At 39.6% G+C, this 18,939-nt stretch overlaps 1 protein-coding gene across 2 annotated transcripts in view; it reads right to left on the bottom strand.

Annotated features, from left to right (window-relative positions):
* The window catches only part of CTNNBL1 (catenin beta like 1), a 180,390-nt gene that overhangs the window by 129,311 nt on the left and 32,140 nt on the right, over positions 1-18,939 (bottom strand). For both annotated transcript variants that reach the window (XM_002830285.4, XM_054541781.1), the window contains exons 2-3: positions 12,089-12,277; positions 7,689-7,795 (exon numbers count right to left, since the gene is read on the bottom strand). In XM_002830285.4, the coding sequence (XP_002830331.1) occupies positions 7,689-7,795; positions 12,089-12,277 (296 nt within the window). The remainder of the gene's footprint in view (positions 1-7,688; positions 7,796-12,088; positions 12,278-18,939) is intronic.

Here is an 18,939-nt window from a genome sequence, read left to right as displayed (position 1 = left end):
GGCAAAGATCTAACTTTATTTTCTGTGAATGTCTGACCAACTGCTTCAATACCATGTATGTTTGCCTGTATGTTTAAGTCATTCTTCTCAACTCACAGACTTTCCCCCCAAAAAATAAGCCTATATAGTATATAGTTCTATATTCAATTTTTGCTGTTGTTGTTAATATAGGCTAAATAATTCCCCTTATCATTATTCTACTACAATAGGAGAAGCCAATACCTGACAAACTGCTATGGGTCCTTCTCCTTCTCCTTCTCCATGGCAAAATCCCTCACACACCACAGCACTCTTCCCTGCTAAGCCAACATGGCTGGCCTCGGAATCCTTCTCAACACAGTGTTCCAAGAAGAGACTATGAATCAATCACAGGCTGGGTGTGGCAGATTAAGCTTATCTACAATCCCTGTTCTAAATCATAGATTAATGGCCACACAATATTCCCTTGAGTAGACATACTGTGATTTAATTAACCAATCCCCCTTTGTCAGGCATTCAGATAATTTCCATTTTTTTTCCCTTTAACAAATGACACTAAGATGTATGCATTCCTAATTACTGTGTTAGGATAAATTCCCAGGAAGAAAAGGGACAAGTCAAAGAGTACGCGTGACTTAAACAGATTTTGATATATTTTGCCAGAAAAGTACCAATAGTGCATGAAATGCCTATTTCCCCTTACCCTCTTCACAAACAGTATTTCCTCCAATTTGAGATAGAAAAGACAACTCATTTTGTATTTTGCATTTCTGATAGTAAGATGGTTAACATTCTTCTGATGTTTACTATTTGTATTTCTTCTTTGCCCATTCTTATTAGGATGCTCATTTTGTTTATAGATTTATAAACACCGTATATTAAGAAATTAATATCTATCCTACGCTGCAAAAAAATACATCAGAGAAAAGTGTTTGCCCTTTAATTTGTACATTGTGCTTTTTGACATAAAGGTTCTTTTTTTTTCCTTTTGACATAAAGGTTTTAAAAAGTTCAAGTAGCAAAATCTTTGCCTTCATGAACTCTATTTTACATGTATCCTGAGCAAAATATTTTCTATGCTAAAAGAAGATATATTTTATGATGTACTTTTATGCTTATATATTTAAATATTTAATCTATCTGAAATTTATTTTAGTGTATTGATATAGGGCACAAATCTAACGTTATTTTCTGCAAATGTTTGGCCAAGTGCTCCAATACCATAATCTGTCTTTCCCCAGAGATTTAAAGAAATGTCATCTATCATACGCTAAATTTTAGTATGTACTTTATTCTGTTTCTGGGCTTTTCACTCCATTTCATTGATTCGTCTGTAAATTCCTGAGTCAGGACCACACTTTCACATTGTTATAGCTTTATAGTATGTTTTATGTCTGTTGCTGCAAAAAACTTCCTTGTTGTTTTTATTTTTCAGTGTTTCCTTGCCTGTTCTCACTTATTATTCCAAGTAAATTTCATAATTATTTTAGCAAGATTTTCCCCCAATGCCTTTTTTCTTAAAGGCTTCCTTCTCTGCTTGCAAATACATTATTTTTTTAGATCACTTGAAGTGTGGAAGCTAAATCAGAATCGTGACTCAGTAAGGCTGGTGCAGAAGGATTCAAATATTCCATGGGCCAGGAGATCTACATAATCCTTGAACCCAAAGGCCTCAACAAACCTCTAAGGCTTATTTGCCTTATGTGAGTGTGTATACAAGATTTCTGGAGAACAACCTGACAAAAGGTTTTTCCAGTTCACTTGGAAGAACTGGCAAGGGAGACTGGGCACTAAACAGTAAAAAAAAAAAAAATTGTGCTGAGTGCAGTATAAGATCTGGTGATTTTGGTGATCGACAGCGAATGTGGTGGCTCATGCCTGTAATCCCAGCAATTTGGGAGGCCAAGGTGGGCGGGTTGCCTGAGGTTGGGAGTGTGAGACCTGCCTGGCCAACAGAGTGAAACCCCGTCTCTACTAAAAACACAAAAATTAACTAGTTGTGGTGGCACACACTTGTAATCCCAGTTACTCGAGAAGCTGAGGCAGGAGAATTGCTCGAACCTGGGAGGTGGAGGTTGCAGTGAGCTAAGATCATGCCACTGCACTATAGCCTGGGCAATGCAGCGAGACTCCATCTCCAAAAAAAAAATAATAAAGTAAGTGAACGATTGTTAGTCACCTGGAGGGGTCTGTCCTTAGGCCTGTTTAGATCAAGTATTTTATTATTATTTTTTAATCAATAACATGAGCAAAGATATATAAAAGGCAAAATGAAAAAATGTTATATGACACAAAGCTTAAAGAGACAGTAAGCACAGCAGCTGACGGAATCAATTCAAAAGTTCCTGACAGGCAATAATGATGTGCCAAATCTAACCAAAGGAAAATTACCTGGGATCCACACAGAAAACTGCAGTGAACCAAAAAGCCAAGTACAAATGTGAAGGCTGGGAGAGATACAGTTTCATAAGGGCACATGTGTTTCTTTCTGAACTTGATGGCTTTATTGAACCATAACTGTAATACAAATCAGAACATGAGACAGTTCTGCCAGAGACAATTTCTTATTCATCTCTGGACATCCAGCACCTGACGCAGGCCTTGGTCCAACACAGAAACTTGGGAGATGCTGTAAATGGGGACACAGATGAAAACAGCTGCCACAAGTGCTACGGTGGTTTTAGAGTACTTAAAAGAGGACAATACCGAGTTATGCTGATTCACTGACCCTAAAACTTTGTGACATCTGTTCAAGGAACCATCTTTTAGGAGGGATGTGGAAACCAATTCAGGGAAACAACCAAGATTCTAAGGAGTCTAGATACATCTCATATAAGAATTTGTTGAAATGCTTTCTCATTCTGAGTTGAAATTTTAAGAGTCAAAGCTGCCAAATGATGGAATAGCTTTCTTTGGAGAGTTAGATCCTTCTCACTGGGATAGTTAATAAAGGATGATATTTAAAAAAAAATACCAAGAGTTAGATGGTAGAATAGACTGTGCTTCTCAGTTCCTTCCCACTTTGAGATTCTTCTTCCAAATATGGTCTTAACCCAATGCTTTTAAGTTTAGGTAGTCAGAAAATTATCAAAACAAAACAAACAAGCAGAGAATAAAACTGCAAGCAGGGAAATATTACAAAAATATACTGGGTCCAGTATTACGTGAGTAACAAGATACCATGAGAAATGCTGGACTTGGGAATGAGACTGACCTGGGTCATACTCCCAGCCATGCTATTTACTAGATGTGTGGCCATGAACAGTGAATTGACAAATATTTACTAGGCACATACTAGGTGCCAGTCACTGTGTTAGGCACTGAGGATATAACAGATAAAATAATCCCAGTTTCTGGCCTCCATTAAATATAAATAATCTATTACAAACCATTAATTATAAGCGTGCCTGGTACTACCCAAGAGAAGTGTCACTGGAACACAGAGCACGGTGTCCCAACCTGATCAAGGAAGACACAGAATATTAACTAACTTATTGCTAGACCCTGATTTCCTTATCTTCCTAAACTATAGTGAGGATTAAAAGAGATAATATATATACAGTGCCTAATAATAGCTGGCACATAGTAAGTACTCAATGAATCTATGTACCCTCAAGTTTGTTATGCTATAACAGTCGTCTTCTGTTTTGCCTGACCAAGCACAGCCTGCTCATGAGCCTACTCATTTAAAGCACACACTACTATTTGCAGAGAACTGTCTTTAGGAATTAGGCATACCTTCAGCAATACATGACTCACAGCTGGGGGAAAGGATCAAGTTAGAGGTGACGGGAAAGCAATAGAGCAACATATTAAAACAGTAACCCAGGCTGAGATGGGGTCATCGATTCCATCTAATATGACAGAGAATATTTTCCTAGGCTGCCCATGTGCATTTGCTTCAGACAAGCAGGATATTCTCCTTCAACCACAAGGGTGAATATCAGCAAATGACCAGCAAAGCTCAAAAACACTGGGAAAGCCACAGAAATTGGTAAGTCCTAAATGCAATCACTGCTGGGGGAACATGATGCTCCCTCCATCCAAGTAAATCAGCAGTTCTCAAAGTGTAGTCCTAGGACCCCAGGATGGGGTAGCAGGGTGGTTGGAGATCCTTTCAGGGAACTATAAGATCAAAACTATTTCATAATAAATCTAAGACACCATTTGCCTTTTTCACTCTCATTCTTTCAGGAGTGTACAATGGAGTTTTCTGAAGGGCACCATGACATGATGACATCATTGCCCTGATGGTAATGAAATGTGTGCTTGTCTATTCTTGTATTTGCCAGAATTTTCTACGCACTTTGGGATATTCAATAATTTAAGAGTACAAGGAGATCCTGTGACCAAAAAGGTTGAAAATCAGTAAACTAAGTAATTCTGTCCCTGCAAAAATGAAGAGAAGAACTATTAAAGGACTTTCTAGGGAAACAGCACACTCTAGTCAATGTGGTGTTTAGGAGAAAGATCACACAGTGCAAACTGGAGGGTGCATAAGGAAAACTGTCAACTGAATCTCAAATGCAGTCAAATGAAGAGAGGCATTTTTGGGTATGCGATCAAAATGACAATTGGATATATGGGAAAATAAATTTGAATGTTTCTGATCTCAACCGGAAAGTTTCATCCGAATACACTCAAGCAATTTTCATCTTAATTTCACCTCGCTGATCTAGAGAATTAGGAAAGACATTGCACCAGTGAGAATTCAAGAACTCAAGGTTAAAACACAATGTAGTTTCCTAACTGCTTTTTGACATGAAAAAAAAAGTTCTTTACGCACAATTTCAATTTTCATATGCTCAGATTTTAAAACTAAAATAGTATATACATTTTGTCTGAATGGAAAACACTTGATTTTTTTAAATGAAATCACATTGTCTTTTTTTTTTTATATTAAAAGTGACTGACTTTATTTTTCTTTTTTTTTCTTTTATTATTATTATTATTATTATTATTATACTTTAGGTTTTATGGTACATGTGCCCAATGTGCAGGTAAGTTACATATGTATACATGTGCCATGCTGGTGCGCTGCACCCACCAACTCGTCATCTAGCATTAGGTATATCTCCCAATGCTATCCCTCCCCCCTCCCCCCACCCCACAACAGTCCCCGAAGTGGAAATCACATTGTCTTAAAACTAGTTAATGAACTGTAACACTAAGGTACCTAAGATGTAGATGGTGAACATAACCTGCAGAAACTCTGCTCCAAATTGAGAGACGTGTATCTACCAAGCGGGCGAAGGAAATACTGGTGTTCAAAGAAGTAAACTGAATTTCTTAAATTTCCAGTGTCATTAACCCACAGCATAGCTTCCTCACAATGTATCCTTAGGTTCAAGCAATGGGGACGTAATAAAGACAACAGGGACTACATAAGCTCTCTCATGTTTACTGAGCACCTACAGCAAGGCAAGTACTGTGGTAGGCACTAGAGATAAATAAGACACAGTCCATCTCCTAAAAGGAACAGAGTCTAATACAGGAACCACTGAGTACAGAAATAACAACAAAACAAATGGCAAAGATGTTAAAGACTGATCACATGCATTGTGGGCAAGACCACAAGAAAAGAGATGCTGCTGCTGGAGGGAGAATTTAAAAATACAGTGAGAAAATTGGCAGTATCATTAAAATGTACATACCCTTCAATCTGGGAATTCAAAATTTAGATATCTATCCTATGGAAATATATGCACACAAAGACACATGTATAAGTAGGTTCACTATAGCATTTTTCATAAAAGCCAATTTTTAAAATAATCAAATGTCCATTAATAGAAAATAATTAAATAAGTCATGGTATTTCCAAATCATGAAATACTATGCACCAATTAAAAAAACACAAGGTAGATATGTGTGTACCACCATGGACAGATCTGGTAGATGACCCAAAAAATCAAGGTGCAGAATATGCACAGTATGATTTAAGTAGAAACAAATACATTTGCATAATTAACTGTTCACAAGGTTCCTCTAGGCAGAGGAATGGAAAGGGATCAGAGTAGTGAAGGAGAACTTTCATTTTTCACTCTACTCATGTACCACTGGTATTTTCAGAATGACAATCTATTCATGCATCACTTGTGTAATTACACACACACACACACACACACAGTGCCCCTGTATGGTGGAGATCAGTACAAAACCTGATAGGACTCTGGTGCTAGATAAGCTGGGCCCTGATCTATTAATAGCTACCCCTACTATCAAAGAGGGCTGTGGCCCTAGGCCCAGTAATCACATTCTCCCCACTCTGCCTTCTCATCCACAGCACAGGGACAACATAGTTGACCACGCTGGCCTCTCTAGGTTGCCATGAAGACTCTGTGCCCTCTGACACTGCTGTGCCTTTGTTCATGCTCCTCATATTGCCTGGCATGCCTTCCTGTGTTCTTTTCTGCCTAATAAAAATGAATCTTCAAGGCCCAGCTCAACTACTATCTTTTCTGTGACACCCTCAATAGCCCCCGACTTGGTATTTACTGTTTCTTATCCTATTATATCTCTTTTAAAGTGTTGGTTTCCTTCTACCTTACCTTTATAGTCAGTCTCCCTAGTAACCTACAAACTTGAGTGCAAAGCCTGTACTACTCAACTGTTAATTGCCTGGGGGCCTTGGGCATATTAAGATTCATTAAAATTGTATGTCCTGGGAGGGACAAAGATAGGGAGAGAAAGAGAGGTTTAGAACATTAAAATCGTATAAATGTGAAAGTCCCCTTGGTTAGGATTCAAGACTGACTGAAAGATGCCAGATTCCTCATATAGCACTTCATAGTGCACCGAGGTACCAGTGTAGTAAAACTCATGTTAACTATCATCTCATGGGCACCTACTATGTGCCAGGTACTAAGCTAAACACTTACCATTATTCTCCTTTAATCTTCATACAACCCTGTGAGGAAGGCATTATTTCCTTATACAGATGAGACACCCAAGGCTAAGAAAGGGGAAGTAACTTATTCAAAGGCATGTGCGTATCACACCAATATCTGTCTAACTTCAGAGCCTCTGACATGATCTCCACAGTAAAGCTATCACTAATGGCAGGCACGATCAGTCTTCTTTGGGCATTGAAAAGAATAATGCAAGAGAGTTAACATAGCAGGGCTGATCTTGAAAAGGGCTGGCTTACAAGACTGGCCCTAGGCTGGCAGCCAGGAACTTGGCTTTTGAAATGTTCCCTAAGTGATAAGGTTGCTGCTTTGTCAGCCCGGGGCACTGAACAGCTGCTTTCCTTCCAGGAGCCTACAATTTTGGTTGTTATTACAGGCAGAGAATGCCTACACGACCAGTCCTCCATAAAAACCCTGAACTCAGAGTCTGAAATGGGCTTCCCTGGACAGCATCACTGCACACATGTTAATGCATTTCATTGCTGAAGAAAGAAGCATGTTTGTATAATCCCACCCACTGGGAAGGAGAAAACATAGGAAGCCTGTATCTGAATTTCTCCAGATGCCACCTGATGTGTCTTTTTCCCTTGCTGACCCTGTTGTGTGCCCTGTGTAATAAACCACAGCCCTGAGTATCACTGACTTTGAGTCCTGGGAGTTCTTCTAGTGACTTCGCAAACATGGGGGTCATCCTGGGATTCCTGGCCCAAATCACAAAAGCCAAAACAAACCAAAACCAAAACAAAATTAGCCAACAAAACACCACAGAGGAGACAGGGTATAAGTAGAACAGAACCTTACTTCTCTGGATTGTCTGGAAACTTAATCCGCAATTCTTGGTTTTTATATGATCTCTTTTCAAATGTGAGGATCATTTTCTTCACTGAACTTTCATCCAATGGCTCCTCCTGGTATAAAGAGACAAATGCAAAAACTTCAGTCCACAGGGGTTTCACATTCATTGTCACTACTTTCCTGTGGCTCTTATACCCCACCTCACTCTGCCATTGACCTTTCTAGGTGAAATGTACAGTACACTTTTTTTTTAGATGGAGTCTTGCTCTGTCGCCCAGGCTAGAGTGCAGTGGTATGATCTCGGCTCACTGCAACCTCTGCCTCACAGGTTCAAGCGATTCTCCTGCCTCAGCTTACCGAGTAGCTGGGACTACAGGCACATGCCACCATGCCCGGCTAATTTTTTTGTATTTTTAGTAGAGACAGGGTTTCACCGTGTTAGCCAGGATGGTCTTGATCTCCTGACCTCGTGATCTGCCCATCTCGGCCTCCCAAAGTGCTGGGTTTACAGGTGTGAGCCACTGTGCCTGGACACAGTACACACTTTATCTCTCCAATTACAATGAGGAGTAAGGTCCTGTAATCACATGCTTCTTTTTGGGTATATCACATTGGGTGTCTCACACAATGCCCACTCTCTGTAACATAGGAAATTCAGTTTGAGGTGTTAAAGACTGGGAACTTCAGCACTTCAGGAGGCCAAGGTGGACGGATCACTTGAGGTCAGGAGTTCAAGACCAGCCTGGCCAACATGGCAAAACCCCGTCTCTACTAAAAATACAGGCACATGCCTGTAGTCCCAGCTATTCAGGAGGTTGAGGCACGAGAATCACTTGAACCTGGGAAGCGGAGGTTGCAGTAAGCCGAGATTGTGCCACTGCACTCCAGCCTGGGTGAGAGAGGGAGACTCTGTCTCAAAAAGAAAAGAAAAAGTGTTAACGACTCACTCATTCAACAAATATTTCTTGAGCACACTGTATGGCACAGAGTAAGCAACAATATTAGATAATATTATTATACATTTACCTTGTCATCCTTTGCTATACATGTAAGATAAGACTGACAGGTTTAAAAGAATTGTTTAAGGTCAAACTCTGAGTCAGTGACAGTGACCCTTAATCTTTTCCTACAGCAGAAGTTGGCAAACTGCAGCCCATGAGCCAAATCTAACCTACTGCCTGTTTTTGCACAGTGTGCAAACTAAGAACGGTTGTTAATTAGCTACAGTCACTGCTTAGCATTTCTTATATATTACTTTGCCTGGTCCTTACTAGATGCTGAGAAGGAATTCAGACAGGTACTTTGAATCCTGAAGTAGCATCAAGAATTTAGTAACCTTGCCTAAAGAATGCAGAAAAAAGCTAGTAGTTCATACAGAATTTTCTGGCTTCATACATTGGAATAATACCTATGAAAGCAAATAAGATGAATATTTGAAAACTAAATCATTTTTTCTCCAAAAAATCTACACTGAAATTTCACACGTTTTATCTTCAGTTTCCTTCCAGTTTAAATTAATGTGCTGCAATGCACCCTGCTTCTCTTAATACTATCCCAACTCAAAGCTTCACAGCTTTGTAGTCATTGACCATAACTCACACCTAAAAGCAATAAAGAAACTGCTATTAAGAGAATCTGAAATAGATCCTTTTGGAAAGCACTGAATCATCCCATAATTTTATAAGTACTCAAAAATGTTAGCTATTATTCTATTATTAAATTTCTATTTCCACATATGGGGTTTTAAGTGAGAGCTACCCAAAAATTCATTTTCAGCATGACACATTTCTTAGATTATACCAATGACTCTTAGATCCCAAGGTTCTCTATTGAACCCCTATTTCCTCCCCAGGGTCTACAGCTTAAAGAGAGGTTCCCTGACACAGTAAAAATAAGTCAGAGTCCTGGCTCAGTCAAGACTCAGAGCCTAGCTTCACTACTTACTAGCCATGTGACAATGTTACTTTGCTGAATATATTCCTCAAAGCTTCATCAAGTCCAGCCAATTCTATCTCCTAAGTCTTTCCTGAATTCATCCACTATACATTTAGAATAAAATCCCAAATCCCTCACATGATCTATGTAAGGATCTGGCAGGATCTGCCCAGATAATCTCTCCAACCCCAAACCAGGGCAAAGACTCCCATTGCTAGCCCATGTCTACTTGTTCTCTGGCATAAGTAGACTCTCTAGTGTCTGGCACACAGCAGGTACTCAGTGAAGATCTGAGGGACGGAGCAAGGGAGGAGGGGAGGGGAGGGGAGGGGATGAATGAAAATGTTACCTGTTCTCTCTCAAGGTCATAGAGATGACCTAAAGAAAGGATGTACATAAAACTACTTTGTAAACTACATGAATGCAAGCTGTTATGGTTATTATTAGCAACAGGCACAATGTACCCAACATACCACTAGAATTTAACTAAAATAATCAAAACATTTCTAGAAAAGGGTTAAATCACTTTCAAGTAAGCTCAATATCTGCTACTTTTTTTTTCTTAGCTAACATCTTGCCCCACTCTGGAGAAAAACCACATTAGTGTTAACACAGCTCTCACGGGATTTCCGAAGTCCTAGCCTCTCCAGGGTTTGGCCTTCCCTCCTTTAATTTCTCTCCAACACTGGGGGAAAACTGAATTATCAGTCTTAGTCATCAGCCACAGCAGTATCTCCAATAGCTCAACATCAGAAACCAGAGGGAGATTTCAGAAAGATGAATGCTGGTGATGTAGCACAAAAAGGACAATAATATTTTACAAGTTCACGTGACTTTACAGGGGCAAACATCACTTGTTTTTCATCAAATGGGACTTTGGTGGCAGTGAGAAAATAACTCCTGGACTTGTAGCCTTCCATGTGTCATTTTTACAAAGTGATCTCTTTTTCCCTGTCCCTTAACAGAAGGGCTGGTCCCACATTACATTTCTGTCTCCCAGGCTAGAAACTACTTACCCATGACAGCTACTATCCTAATCCTCCAGTACCAGCCTTGCCCTACATGGGAATTACACCTGCCAATTAACTGCTGCTGCAGGGCTAACAGATTGAGCAGAAGCTGGTGAGGAGGGAAGGGAGGGAGGATGTGCTACACACACTGTTTGTCTAAGCCCTGGCAAGGCGGCTGCCCTCAGAGAGGAAATTTAAAAATTCAGGAGTGTCTCCCACCACGTACTTCTAAAGTGCCATCATCTTTTAGGGGCAGACCCCCAAACTAGCACTAGTACAGATCCTAATAAGGAGAGAGCTATTGTCACAACACAGTAAAGGCCTTTTTGGAATATGAATCCATTTTTTCTTCTTCTCAGATTCACACGCCAGCCTCATTTTTTAAATCCAAACTTAGCGTCGTGTCTTTGAGAGAACCAAAAAACAGCTGGCTCTTAAGATTCTATTTCCATAATTCATATTGAACAAAATGCCAGAGTGAAATAACATACAAGTTAACACTTAAAGATTTAAAAAGACACAGAGGTAAGGTCATTTTGTTTTTAATCACTGATATTTTACCTCTACTCTTCCCAGCTTCATTCATTTATTCATTCAATAAATATTTATTAAGGGCCTACCAAGAGCTAGATATTGCTCTGGGTGCCAAAGATAGAAGCTGTGAACAGAACAGGGCCAGTCTCTGTTTTCATGGGAGGTTGGGAGGAGGACAGCAATGAGCAAAATAAACAACTAGAATTTCAAATCATGACACGTGCTGTGCAGACAAATATACAGAATACAGTAATGAGGGAATGAGAGAATGGCTTGCAGGGCTACATAGGAAAGACTTCTTGGAGGAGGAAACATCTGAACTGAGACCTGAATGTGAAGAAACCAGTCACACAAAGCATTAAGGGAGAAGAGCATTCCAACAGAGGACACAGAAGTCCAAAGGTCCAGAGGCAGGAATGAGTGGAAAGGCCCCAAGGCATCTTGAGGAACAGCAAAGGGAAAGGCCCTGAGGAATCTCCTTCCCTAAGCTGTACTTTTGCAGTCACACCTAAATACCTAATACTGTGGCACCCCCTTAAACTTCTCCACTTTTGTTGCTTTGCTAATACCATTTTCTCTGCCCAAAAGGCCCTTCCTTCCACTTGGTGAAATTTGACCCCTCTTTCAAAGATAATAACGCAAGTGCCTTCTATGTGTCCTCAGTAAGATCCAGGAAGCCTGCCCTGACCCTCCCCTACAGTACATAATACTGAATAATTTTAAAACTCTGTCATGTTCTTTACATCTCGTAAGATGCTTTCCCAACTGCACTAGCCCACTTAACCTTCACATTAACACGACGAAATATGAATTCTTAACCCTATTTTACAGGTGAAGATGGGAAGCTCAGACAAGCTGAGTATTTGGCCCAAAATTACATTTTACAGGGCCAGCCATCTCAGCTCCTACCCAGCGCTGCCACGTTACCTCTTCCTCTTCCTCTTCCCCATCTCTGTCAATAATCTGAAGCAGCCTTTTTTTGTCATCATCTGCTTCCTCCACCACAGTCATTTCTTCTTCCCGATAGCGGCCGCGTTCTCGAGTACCAGTTTGTTTCCGACGCATCTTCTGCTCCTCCTCTTCATCATCCCGGGGACGTTTTGTGCCCCTATTGGGCTGAGAGAAAAGAAACATAGGATTTTAGAGCTGGATACAACATAGAAGCCGGGCGTGGTGGCTCCTGCCTATAATCCCAGCACTTCAGGAGGCCAAGGCAGGCAGATCTCTTGAGCCCAGGAGTTTGAGACCAGCCTGGGCAACATGGTAAAACCCTGACTCTACAAAAAATACAAAAAAAGACTTTGCAAGGCATAGACAGCAAATTTCCTAAAAGCTTTCAAGAATTCTCTGACTCAAAAGCATCCAGCATACAATTTCTCCCACTACCTGGGGTAAAGCTCTATGCGGTCATTTTTCAGATCCTTAATGATTCTATAAATATACCATGAAAGTCAGTGGGAATTTTTTTATACACAGTTTTGCCATTTCACAAAAGTTCCTATGTATACGGAAATAGCAACAAAGCTATCTTAAGATGGGGACACTGGGTTAGGCTCATGTACTAGTCAAGATATAACTCCCAATGCCAGCCTCTTAGCACCTGGTTTTAATTCACATCTATGTAAGATTACAAAGCCTTTTTTACAGTTACTCACAAATAGTACAAACATAAAATATTACATATGTAACTTCTGAATGTCTACTATACTCCCAATTCTATTTTACAGAAGAGTTGAGTAAGGCCCAGAGCCTGGGCAAAGAACCTAAATAGACACTTCTCAAAAGAAGACGTACAAATGGCCAAAAGACAGACGAAAAAAATGCTTACCATCACTAATCATCAGGGAAATGCAAAGAAAAATCACAATGAGTTATCATGTCACACCTATCAGAATGGCTATCATGAAAAAGAGAGAAGATAAAGTGTTGTTGAGGGTGTGGAGAAAAGAGAACCCTGTGCACTGTTGGTGGAAACACAAATTAATACAGCCATGATGGAAAACAGATGGAGGTTCCTCAAAAAATTAAAAATAGAATTATCATATGATCCAGCAATCCCACTTTTAGGTATGTAACCAACAGAATTGAATTCAGTATGCTGAGAAGATATCTGCCCTGTTTATTGTAGCATTATTCACAATAGCTAAGATATGGAAGCAACCTATGTGTCCGTCACTAGATGAATGGATAAAAAAAAATGTATATATACACAATAGAATTCTACTCAGCCCTAAAAAGTGGGGAAGTTCTGTCATTTGAGACAACCTGGATAAACCTGGAAGACATTAAGCTAAGTGAAATAAGCCAGGCACAGAAAGACAAATACCTCGTAATCTCACTTGTATGTGGAATCTAAAACAGCTGAACTCATAGAAGTAGAGAGTAGAATGATCGTCACCAGAGGCTGGGGAGGAAGGGAGATGGAGGGAAATGTTGACTAAAGAGTATAAGGTTTCAGTAAGGCTGGGTGCGGTGGCTCACACCTGTAATCCCAGTACTTTGGGAGGCCGAGGCGGGCAGATCACCTGAGGTCAGGAGTTCAAGACCAGCCTGATCAACATGGAGAAACCCCGTCTCTGCTAAAAATACAAAATTAGCCAGGCGTGGTGGTGCATGCCTATAATCCCAGCTACTTGGGAGGCTGAGGCAGGAGAATCGCTTGAACCCGGGAGGCAGAGGTTGCGGTGAGCCGAGATCGTGCCTTTGCACTCCAGCCTGGGCAACAACAGTGAAACTCCGTCTCAAAAAAAAAAAAAGTTTCAGTTAAACAGGAAGATAAGCTTTAGTGATCTATTGCACTGAATGCTCAATATAATAAATAATAATGAACTGTACATTTAAAAATTGATAAAACAGATTTTAAATATTTTCACTACAGAAAAAGTATTAAAGGTGATAGATTTGTTAATTAGCCTGATGTAATCATTCCACACTGTAAACATATATCAAAATATCACCTTGTACCCTATAAATATGTACAATTATTTGCTAATTAAAAATAAAAGTTTTTAAAATCAAATATAATAATAATAATAAAGGCCCAGAAGCCAAGTATTACGTAAGATCACAAAACCATTAGTGCACCACTGAAAATAGAACTGGCACTTCCAGACTCCTAGTCCAAGGACCTTTCTACCGTACTCTGTTAGGACCTCATGTTGCCTTTTGTTGTTGTTGTTTACTTTTTAGAGATGAGGTTTCACTATGTTGCCTAGGCTGGACCTGAACTTCTGGGCTCTAGCAATCCTCCTGCCTCAGCCTTCTGAACAGCTGAGACTACAGGTATGTGCCACTGCAGCCAGCTCATTTTGCCTTTTACAATGCAATCCATGAAGAAGTTCTTACTGTTGTTTTCCATTAAATTAGAATAAAACAGAGCAGTAGTGAAAGGAGCTTCAGAGCTGAAGAGACACAGCACTGCCCAGACACCAAATAGCCCAGTGTCTCCATTCACCTCAACTTACTCCTGGTTCAACTTTAGGCCCATGGCTTACCTCTCTAAACCTTAGTTTCCTCATCTGTAAATGGACATTATAATTCTTTTCTCTGTGAACTTCAAGTGAAAGAACTCTAAACCATAATGGTACTAAATAAATACATAAAATCATCACTGTGAGGTAATCCATATGATTCTGTCTTCTCCAACAAAACATTTGTGTTAGATTCTTCAATGAGATTTTCTTTATCTGATATAGTAATCACACCCAACAGCAATATGCTTGGTGCAATGTGGTATGTTACTACCAAACAGAAGAAAATGCCACTTTCACTGCCAGCCTGCTAAGTTGTTTGGTAATAAGAGAAAATTTTCTATTATACATGTTACACATCTCCCCTTTTGACTTGTATTGAACAGTACTCTGCCAGCGGTAGAAAGTCATTCCCCTCTTTATTCGTGTTTCCTGCTTGCTCCACACACCAGGTGCTTTAGTAAGTCTGAGCATATGACATTGTTTAGAAAACTCACACTCGACAATTTAGTTTGTAGGGTACCACCTGCTATTTTTCACTCTCTTCCTAGTCTCCCCGAGCTAGATGATAATTTCATATGAACACACTTTATTTTCCATAAGGACAAAAATTATAAAAATGTACTATCACCATTACTGCTCTACCCTAAAAAAGAAAAATAAAAAGGAAAGCAACATGCCAGTAACCACAGACAGGCTACAATAAAAAAGGAGGTGGTGGTTTTCATGTAAGAAGAGGAAAGGAAGATAGATTCATCCTAAAGGAGGGCAGGCTTCCAACTGGAAATCTGTAGCTCCTCAGCAGGTAAGGAACTTCAGCCCTCTGGGAACACTAATTGTTTCAGGCTCATAAAATAAGCCCTGCTGCGATTCTGATTAGCATGAGCCTACTGCAGCAGCCAAGTTAAGGCATGAGCTCCATAGTTCTCCACGGAAAGGAGATTTCTAGATTGTTTATCTCCGAGGGGAGAAAGAAAAGGCAGTGGGCCACAATTAAAAGGAGAAAGCTAAATATTGCCACAGTTAAGAAATGCAAAATGGAAAAAAAAAAACACTAGCTATGTCTCTTTTGAACACATCTTCCAATTCTCTTCTTTAAAACAAACATTTCAGGAGTCAGGGGAGGAGTTTCATTTATTAAATTCTCATTAAAATAGGACTTTCCTTCTGCAGAACTTCAATCTTCACCACATCTCTGGCAATGAGAAGTAGTTAACAGCTCTATTTCATAAGCAGGGAAACAGGATGCCTAAGATCTTTTAATAAACTCTTGCAAAGACAACCTGGTCCCTTCTCAAAGTTGAATTTGATCTCTGGAAAACTGCTAATCTACCAAGATTCCAGGACCCTAACTGAGACAGATCTGAGGAACTTTCAGGCAAAAACATCCACCGATATAAATATGTCATATAAGACCCTGGTTAAGTTAAAACAATACTTTTTAAATCATTAATTCAACAAATAACTTACTAAAGAGTTATAAGGCTTGAAGGGTCTTCAAGTAATCAGCTGCCAGTCCCAGGCTTCCAACAGGGTCGTGTATAAATAGGGACACAGGGATAAATAGGGCCAGTGTGGATTCTTGAGACAAGAATAACTCTGTTAACTTTTATCAATAGTGTAAGTATACCACCCCTAAGAGGGCTACCTTTAAGTTCACCAACTGTTTCTCCAACCTTCTCCCTCAGACACAGAATTCAGCTTTAGCTTTAGCTCCTCATGACAACTCTATGGCAGAGCCGAACCCATTACGATGCTCTGCTACAGCTCCTTCAGCAACACAGCAGCTCCCACCTTCCTCTCCAACAGAGAGTAAGCCATGCAAAAGCCCTGATATGTTTTATTTCCACATTCTCTTCTAAAGGCAAAAATCGTAAGAATTTCTCTTCATTTCTCTTCTTAACTCTCAAACGTCCCTTTTTCAAACACTAACACTGCAAACAGGGAAGTTTTGAATCATTCCTGAGATTTGACCACTCTGAATAATAAGAGTTAGGATTCATTTCTTCAACAAAATGCCAATCGTATGAGGTACTGTGATGAGTACTGGGCACATAAGTGTGAACAAGACAAACACTGCCTTGTTATCAGAGCTTAACAATCTAGAACAGTGTTCAATCGAAATATAGTACAGGCCACAGAAGTAATTTAATTTTTAAGTAGCCACATTTAAAAAGAAACAGATAATAATATGTTTATTTAATCTAACATACCCAAAATAGTATCATTTCAACATGTAATCTATATTAAAAAATTACTCATTTGTTATTTTACATTCTTTTTTTTCACACTAGGTCCTTGGAAACTGGAATGTATTTTACACTTATGGTGTTTCTCAATACAGACTGGCCCAATTTCATGTGCTCAACAGCCATATGAGGCCAGTGGCTATAGTACTGAACAGCACAGGCCTAGGGGTTTTCCATCTGAGGGGTTCCAGCTCCCTGATACAAGCTAAAATGGATTTGCCTTTCCAGCAACATTGAATGAAATATGGACTCAAAAAGTTGAAGTCCTGTCTGTTCCTGAAAGATTCACACTAAAAATTATGAAGCTAACTCAACACCCTGACCAACAAATAAACTTCCTAATTTATATTTACCCAATATTCACCACTGACAGAGCGACTGCTTATACAAAACAAAACAAGAATTGTAAGCAGGGAAGAAGCTCAGAGCTGTCAACCTGATTTCACCAAAGGGAAGCCAAAGGGCTTTTGATCCACAAAAAGAATGTAACACTCACAGCCTGTCACAGAGGTCAACAGCTCACGCTGAGCTCTCCCTGTGTCTTACACAACCAATCCCCAGAGGCTTAAGCCATTCTTACCAGTCACCTTTGGAGATTAATTTGTTTTGGTATCTGAAAGGTATTTGGAATCCCTCAAGATGAAGGAATGACAAAAGCAACTGTTCTTAATAAAGTCATTTCTCTGCCTCTGCTGCCCACAGGACTAGAGAAAAAATGATTAACTCTTAACTTCTGAACATCAGCCTTTAAGAGTTTTTACAATCTTCTACAATTCCCTGCCTTACTCCCAATAGGTGGTGAGTGGTATAAAAGCTAAGCATTTCCCACCATCCAACCACACAGCTGGTTGCCTTTCTAGGATAAAGGATTCCCACTCACTCAAAGCTCAGAGTAGGCTTCACGATAATAGATGCCTTTACTCGCCAATAATCTTGAGGCCTATTGCCTGTGTGTGTGTGTGTCTCCATTCATGCCCCTGAAAACAGAAATCAAGACATCTTCATGAAAGCTTTGAAGGAGTTAAAAAAATTAAATAAGCAATCTGCCTAGGATACTCCCTGCGTACCCAGACAATATCCAACCTAAGCTTTGGGTTTCATTTTTCCCTCTTTTTTTTTAATTAAAAAGCAGTGAGAAGCTGTAGCTATAATGAGGGGCTGTGGGAACACGCAGTTATATTGAGCTCAAAGTAATGTACCATAGGAAGAGGCTACATCACCAGAACGAATCCTAAATTAAAACTCCACTGTGAAAGCAACCCCATTTCCTCTGAGCATGCAATCTATATTATCACATTTATGGGTTGTCTCGACCTCAATTAGGCTTGGGGGCAGTGGGGGAAAAAGAGAACTTCTATAATGAGCAATAATGGTATCATTATGATAAATTATGAAAACACACAATGCAAGTATTAATGTGAAGAGCGCATTTGTATCAGAACATAAAAGTGTAAATGTGTGCATGTGTGTGTGTCTAAATATAGCTCAACATTCCAAGTTCCCTGGCTAAGAAAGGGGATAATTCGTAAAAGGTGCTTTTATGAAAAAAGATGTCCAATTCTAATAAGAAAATGGAAAAAGTCAAAGGAAACCTTCTAAACCTTGTAATAAAACAAGAATTCTTCATCTAGAACTTAGGAGCTTGGCTAACTTCAGAAAATGATCTTCCAAATGGGGCATAAAGTACTGTTTCCTAGATATCAAACAACAGGAAAGACTTAGTAATTTGAGCTAGGAGAAAGAGATAATCTAGCCTCTCTCTCTCTCTCTTTATATTAATAGAATAGGGAAATCTGAGGTCAGTGAGTTTTAAGCAACTTGCCTATGGTGAGCAAGACCACGAGGCTTCTAAATCCCAATATAGTGCTTTTCCTTTTTCTCCATGTTAACTTAAAACTGGTTGGAAAGAAAATAAGAGGACCCTGAAGAAGTCACTAGTAAATAAGTAAACAAATCTACTATTAAAATGTAAGAACACAGACTAGTGGCTATTTTAGACAGGCTATAACTAGAAACCACCATCAATAGGAAAAGGCTTTCAATTCATTATTGCTAGAGT

Source organism: Pongo abelii, chromosome 21 (genome assembly GCF_028885655.2).
Source record: "Pongo abelii isolate AG06213 chromosome 21, NHGRI_mPonAbe1-v2.0_pri, whole genome shotgun sequence".
Taxonomy (NCBI): domain Eukaryota; kingdom Metazoa; phylum Chordata; class Mammalia; order Primates; family Hominidae; genus Pongo; species Pongo abelii.
This window is presented reverse-complemented; position numbering and strand designations above follow the sequence as displayed.